This window comes from Odontomachus brunneus, unplaced genomic scaffold (assembly GCF_010583005.1).
Source record: "Odontomachus brunneus isolate Ranch 3 - 2012 unplaced genomic scaffold, Obru_v1 Obru_scaffold_101, whole genome shotgun sequence".
Classification (NCBI taxonomy): Eukaryota; Metazoa; Arthropoda; class Insecta; order Hymenoptera; family Formicidae; genus Odontomachus; species Odontomachus brunneus.
In genome coordinates this window covers 582,113-588,212 of record NW_022639551.1, presented here as the reverse complement: position 1 = coordinate 588,212, position 6,100 = coordinate 582,113, and the positions used below count along the sequence as shown (strand labels likewise).

At 34.5% G+C, this 6,100-nt stretch overlaps 1 protein-coding gene and 1 long non-coding RNA gene across 4 annotated transcripts in view; one reads left to right on the top strand and one right to left on the bottom strand.

Annotated features, from left to right (window-relative positions):
• Positions 1 to 2,650: 2,650 nt before the first annotated feature.
• On the bottom strand, positions 2,651 to 4,006 carry LOC116848882 (protein cornichon). 2 transcript variants are annotated; one of them, XM_032825443.1, is made up of 4 exons: positions 3,864 to 4,006; positions 3,462 to 3,530; positions 3,125 to 3,381; positions 2,651 to 3,053 (listed from the first exon to the last, which is right to left on the bottom strand). In XM_032825443.1, the coding sequence occupies exons 1-4, from the start codon at positions 3,942 to 3,944 to the stop codon at positions 3,029 to 3,031; spliced, it is 432 nt and encodes a 143-aa protein (XP_032681334.1). In that variant the 5' UTR covers positions 3,945 to 4,006; the 3' UTR covers positions 2,651 to 3,028. The 2 variants fall into 2 exon arrangements, with proteins under 2 accessions (XP_032681334.1, XP_032681335.1); XM_032825444.1 differs by having other exon boundaries at positions 3,832 to 3,975.
• Positions 3,379 to 6,100, top strand: part of LOC116848883 — a 3,079-nt gene continuing 357 nt past the window's right edge. Inside the window, exons 1-3 of one of the 2 annotated variants that reach the window (XR_004379027.1) lie at positions 3,379 to 3,546; positions 3,611 to 3,995; positions 4,211 to 4,333. This is a non-coding gene — a long non-coding RNA (uncharacterized LOC116848883). Of the gene's footprint in view, positions 3,547 to 3,610; positions 3,996 to 4,210; positions 4,472 to 6,100 lie in introns of both variants that reach the window. The other variant, XR_004379026.1, reaches the window with a different exon arrangement.

Below are 6,100 nucleotides of genomic sequence, written 5' to 3'. Positions count from 1 at the left end.
GAATGGAATTGGTCAATTTGCTTACTGCTTATTTCTTACTACTACTCCTACTGCCATTGTAGAAGACGCTTTAAGCAGTAAAACGTAAGCAGTAAGCAAATTGACCAATCACAGTTAAAGGACGTCTACATTGGAAGTAAATAGCAAGAAGTAGGAAGTAAGAGTAAGAAATTGACCAACCACAGTCGAATGTGAGAAGAATAATTAACTATGATTGGTCAATTTCTTATTCTTACTTCCTACTTCTTACTGTTTACTTCCAATGTAGACATCCCTTTATTGATTCTTCTTAAGGGACGTCCCTTTATTGATTCTTCTATGTGCCACCTTTAAGCTGGTGGCACATAGAAAAACTTAAGCAGTAAGACATAAGCAGTAAGCGAATCAGCCAATCACAGTTGTTGATTGTTGGACCGTAAGAAGAATTAACGACTGTGATTGGTCAATTTGCTTACTGCTTACGTCTTACTGCTTAAGTTTTTCTGTGTGCCACAGTCCTTAAGCCCATTCTACAATTGCGTGAACGTGGTTGTAAGTGGTTGTATGTGATTACGACAACCAATCAGAATAAAGCAATCAGTAAATAAAACATTCAGATTGGTTGACTCTTACGATCACGACTACGCTTACGCAATTGTAGAATGGGCTTTAGGACACAGAAAAACTAAAGGGACGTCTACATTGGAAGTAAGCAGTAAGAAGTAGGAAGTAAAAATAAGAAATTGACCAATCATAGTTGATTATTCTTCTTACATTCATCTGTGGTTGGTCAATTTCTTACTCTTACTTCCTACTTCTTGCTATTTACTTTCAATGTAGACGTCCCTTTAAGCAGTAAGACGTAAGCAGTAAGCAAATTGACCAATCACAGTCGATTATTCTCTTCAAATTTGACTGTGATTGGTCAATTTCTTAAAGCTTAAAGCTTACTACATCTATTGGGTGCTTTCCAATTGCTTAACACACTTGACATACACGTACACAAAATCAGTTTATTGGTCACATATTATCTAAAATATCTTGTAAGATAATATACAACCAATAAACTGATTTTGTGTACGTGTATGTCAAGTGTGTTAAGCAATTGGAAAGCACCCAATAGATGTAGTAAGCTTTAAGCTTTAAGAAATTGACCAATCACAGTCAAATTTGAAGAGAATAATCGACTGTGATTGGTCAATTTGCTTACTGCTTACGTCTTACTGCTTAAAGGGACGTCTACATTGGAAGTAAACAGTAAGAAGTAGGAAGTAAGAGTAAGAAATTGACCAATCACAGTCAAATTTGAAGAGAATAATCGACTGTGATTGGTCAATTTCTTAAAGCTTAAAGCTTACTACATCTATTGGGTGCTTTCCAATTGCTTAACACACTTGACATACACGTACACAAAATCAGTTTATTGGTCACATATTATCTAAAATATCTTGTAAGATAATATACAACCAATAAACTGATTTTGTGTAACACAGTGTACGCAACTGGAAAGTACCCATTGTGGATCGGGACTTAGGCTTGGTTTACATCGTGCACTTGATACACGTATTAAATAGTAACTTTCTATTAGATAATCTTAATATCGACGATATATATAAACAACGGTATATAAGCTGATATAATCTGGTATACTACTCATCAATAAAACGTATTGTATTGATAGAATGCGTCGCTGTTGATATGCATTGTCGATATTAAGATTATCTAATAGAAAGTTACTATTTAGTATGCGTATCAAGTGCACGATGTAAATCAGGCCAATAGCGAGCTCCCCGAAAGCACCTATAGTTCTTGGTGTTCCGATTTAGCCGCCGGCACGGTGGGACGTGTCTGGTTCAGACCAGTGATTTTTGGAAGTTGCCTTGGAATCTGCCAGGGCCTTGTTCATTCATACCTCATTTAAGGATTGGAGAATGGCGTATGGGGATAACCTTTTACCCCGGAGCTACTACTGAACAGAACAGAACCTATAGTTCTTGTTTCTACCAGCGTTCAAATATGTATTCGTCTTATTTTAAATGAAAAATGCGAAGAGTGTAAACAACAAAGCTAGTATTTAAAAAATTGAAAGTGTGTCAAGTTAACAAGTCAGAAGACAAGCTTGAGACATGTTAATCTTAAAAAAAGATAAAATTCGTGTATAGAAAATATTGCCAGAATTGCAATTACACTTGCAATACACGAACAGCGATTATAACATTTCTGGTTATTTGTAATTAATGAATTAGTATATACTAAATATAAAAATGTTAAAAGTGCAAGCAATACAAACTTAATGAACGGCAGTATATACATATAGTTAGTTAGTTGAGAGAGAAAGAGAGAGAGAGAATATTTCTTTATAGATTTTAAATTATGCAGATTTTACATATACAAACGATTTATAGAATAAAAAAGTGGTAAATATAGATTTAACTGTCACAAGTTCAATGTATAGCTTTTTTGTATACAATTATATTTATCACATCTTTTATTAACACTTAAATTATGTTATATAATATATAAAAGTTGACCTTTATATATATATGTTCTGAATTTTGTACACAAAAAACCTTTCTGCACAAATAAAGTGATAAATTACTAAATCTAACACTTCTTGTGATTTTACTAGATTTAAATCAATAAATAATATTCTAATACATTTCTGTCAAAGTATCAATAAAAATCAAAAAACCTTTTATTTATTCAGATATACCTGCTTGGCATGTACTCAATAAGAGCACAGATTAATATTAAGTTACTTGGAAAATATTCAAACTTTATTCTCATATTCTTATATATTATACTTTGTTGTAAACAAAATGATATATGCGCTCCAAAAAAATACTCAGTTTGCATGTACAATCTATAAAGATTAACCTATGCATAAGTAAGGAGTCCTTTTTCTGTTCCTTTTGGTATTACGAAATTTCTATTATACTGAGTTCATTAAGTTACAGCTTGTACTTCTGGTATGTTTTATGTGAACAGCCACAACATGGTTGCATGGAGGAAATGGGAAGTCCTCATTGATATAATAGCCACTGCAATCTTATTTCATAAGCGAGCTAATCATACTGAAATATAAATCACATCAACAGTTAGAGACTTATAAAGTTCTCTACCTACAAAAAAAAAGAAAGCTCACCCATATAAATAATAGAAAAATGTAATGAGGTAAAACGCTAACTTAACCCATCCTTCCCTTTGGTACAAGGACAAGTCGTAAGCGTTCATTATGCTTGTAGGATCGTATAAGCCTGGCTCTGTCATCACAGGCCTGTTGATATATCGCCACACATGATAGGCTATTAGTGGAATGTTGATAAACAGTGTGAAATACTGTTCACTGAATAAAAACAAACTGTTCATCAAGATGTGTAATATATATTCTGGCAGAACTAGCTGAAAAGAAAAGTGAAATGGGAAATGCAAGTCATGGATAGTAACTTGTATCAGAATGTAGCGCGCACATACACACTTACCGGATTTAGATTATTGCATTGATCGATTGGATTTTTATACCCAGTTTTTAACTCGTCAAATGTAATAACCTGGAAATTTTGATATGTAAGTACAAAATAAGATACATAATAAGATATATTATAAGATCTGTTCTTCTTGGCTATATTAGGTTGCTTTTTTTTCTTTAAAACAAAAAACAAAGTATATAATCACTTGAAACAAGTATATAATCTAACATTAGAGCGAAAGAGAACGAAGGTCTTGTGCAGCACCAGTTCAGTTAAAAAGAATACGTTTGTAATAATTGCACATTAACATAATGAGAACGATGTGTTTATATCACTCGTTAATACAAGGTTATACGAGGATACAAAGCCGGTTGAGAGTCACCATTGCTTTTTAGTGCGTCACGCGACACGTACGTGAAAAATTGCAAAAAATATGAGAAACGCATCGCCGATTAATGCTACGATGTACGAAAAAGCGGCTAGATTCAACGCCATTCTGTATGTTGACAAAAGGTACCAATCGGTCAAACATGAATCCGGTATCAGGTGAGTCACGTGATAAGTTTCGCGTTATATTATTTGAGATTGAAGTTTACTGATGTCGGCTTCTTACTCCAACGGGATTGGCTGGTTATATGCGTAACTAAATTGGGCGAATATTTGAGTTATAAACTAAAAGCAGAGCGATTCAATAATTACAAATGCTTCGAAGTGTTAGATAAAGCAATACAATTGATCTATTTGTCATTTTGTATTTACAGTGTTAAACGAATCTTACTCTGAAGCATGAGAATGGCCACCAGCCTAATTTCAATGGCCAGAGCTAGACGCTAAAGTCACTTGATATAATGGCTGCATTCAGCAGACTCAACAGTTGCACAACAGTTGAGTAATTTGTCAATGTAATTGGTCTAGATTTAGGGATCTAATAGCAAGAACCAATAATCGTTGATTGCTCACTGAGCGCTTTTTCTACTGAATGCGCCCAATCATTCATTTCTATCCTGGAGAGGGAAATAAAGGTCTCTGATTGGTTGATTTCCTTATGCGTTATGCGAAAGTCTGTGCTCCCAGCCTTAAGGGCTATCGCACACAAATTGACATAACTGCATATGCATAGCATAAGACCGTATGTACTAATGAGCATCGAGTATTAGGCCTGTTCTTTGTAGTTGCACTGCTGAACTGGTGCAATATATTGAAGTGAAACAAATATACGTTTTCTCACTCTAACTTATTGCACTAGTTCAGTAGTGCAGCTACAAAGAACAGGCCTATTAAGTCGCCATATTGGTGTTCGATGCTTAATATTCGATGCTCATTGGTCCATACGATCTTATGCTATGCATATGCAGTTATGTCAATTTGTGTGCGATAGCCCTTAAGCCGTAAGATATTGACCAACCATAGTTGATTATTTTTAAAATATTATTAGGTGTACAACTTTGCTTCCGCCGTTTTTCTATAGATGGCTTTAGCGGTAAGTGGTGGTCGAAATAAATAGATCATAAACGTCATACAATAAACTTGGGTATCTGTCAACATAACTCCATAGAAACATTAGTCGACTTGTGTCTGCATCATAAAGTTATTCTCGATTGAAAATGTCAGTTTACGAGCCAAATTCTCGTCATTTGCGGGAAGTTTTAATTTTCTGCTTTAATATGAAGAAATCTGCGGCTGAGGCTCATCGAATGCTTTCAAATACTTATGGTGAGGCCGCTATTAGTAAAAGAACGTGTCGTGAGTGGTTTCAACGCTTCAAAAACGGTGATTTTAACGTCGAAGACCGGCATAGCGGTGGAAGAGAGAAGGTTTTTGAAGATGCAGAATTTGAGGCATTACTTGATCAAGACTCGTCTCAAAATCAAGAAAAATTGGCACGATCATTGGGAGTGACTCAACAAGCCATTTCAAAACGCCTCAAAGCCATGGGAATGATTCAGAAGCAAGGAAATTGGGTGCCGTACGAAAGAAAGAAAAAAGTAAAAAAGAAAGAAAGAAGTAAAAAATTTGATCGATTCGTGGATCACCTCAAAAGATGACCAGTTTTTTCGACGCGGGATTTGTACGCTGCCCGAAAGATGGGAGAAAGTAGTGGCCAGCGATGGACAATACTTTGAATCATAAGTGTATAACCAGTTTTTTACAAAAAAGCCTCGAATTTCGGAAAAAAAAACGGCGGAAGCAAAATTGTACACCTAATCGGCTGTAGTTGGTTAATTTCTTACGGCTTAAGGGACGTCTACATTGGAAGTAAGCAGTAAGAATAAGAAATTGACCAATCATAGTTGATTATTCTTCTCACATTCGACTGTGGTTGGTCAATTTCTTACTCTTACTTCCTACTTCTTGCTATTTACTTCCAATGTAGACGTCCCTTAAGCAGTAAGAATAAGAAATTGACCAATCATAGTTGATTATTCTTCTCACATTCGACTGTGGTTGGTCAATTTCTTACTCTTACTTCCTACTTCTTGCTATTTACTTCCAATGTAGACGTCCCTTTAGAAACAATGAAGTTAAGAACATATCAAATTCAAATTGAGAGTCATTATTGATGGGATTACATAATAAATAATATTAGTAATAATGTAATAAAAATACAACTTATATATATATATATATATATATATATATATATATATATA

Excerpts from the sequence above, each read along its gene's own strand:
- LOC116848882 (XM_032825443.1), bottom strand. The coding sequence starts at position 3,944 with ATGGCGTTGAATCTAGCCGCTTTTTCGTACATCGTAGCATTAATCGGC. Across the intron at positions 3,382-3,461 it reads AATGCAATAATCTAAATCCG|CTAGTTCTGCCAGAATATAT; the intron begins GTAAGTGTGTAT and ends TTTTCTTTTCAG. Across the intron at positions 3,054-3,124 it reads TTTTTCTATTATTTATATGG|TATGATTAGCTCGCTTATGA; the intron begins GTGAGCTTTCTT and ends TTTATATTTCAG.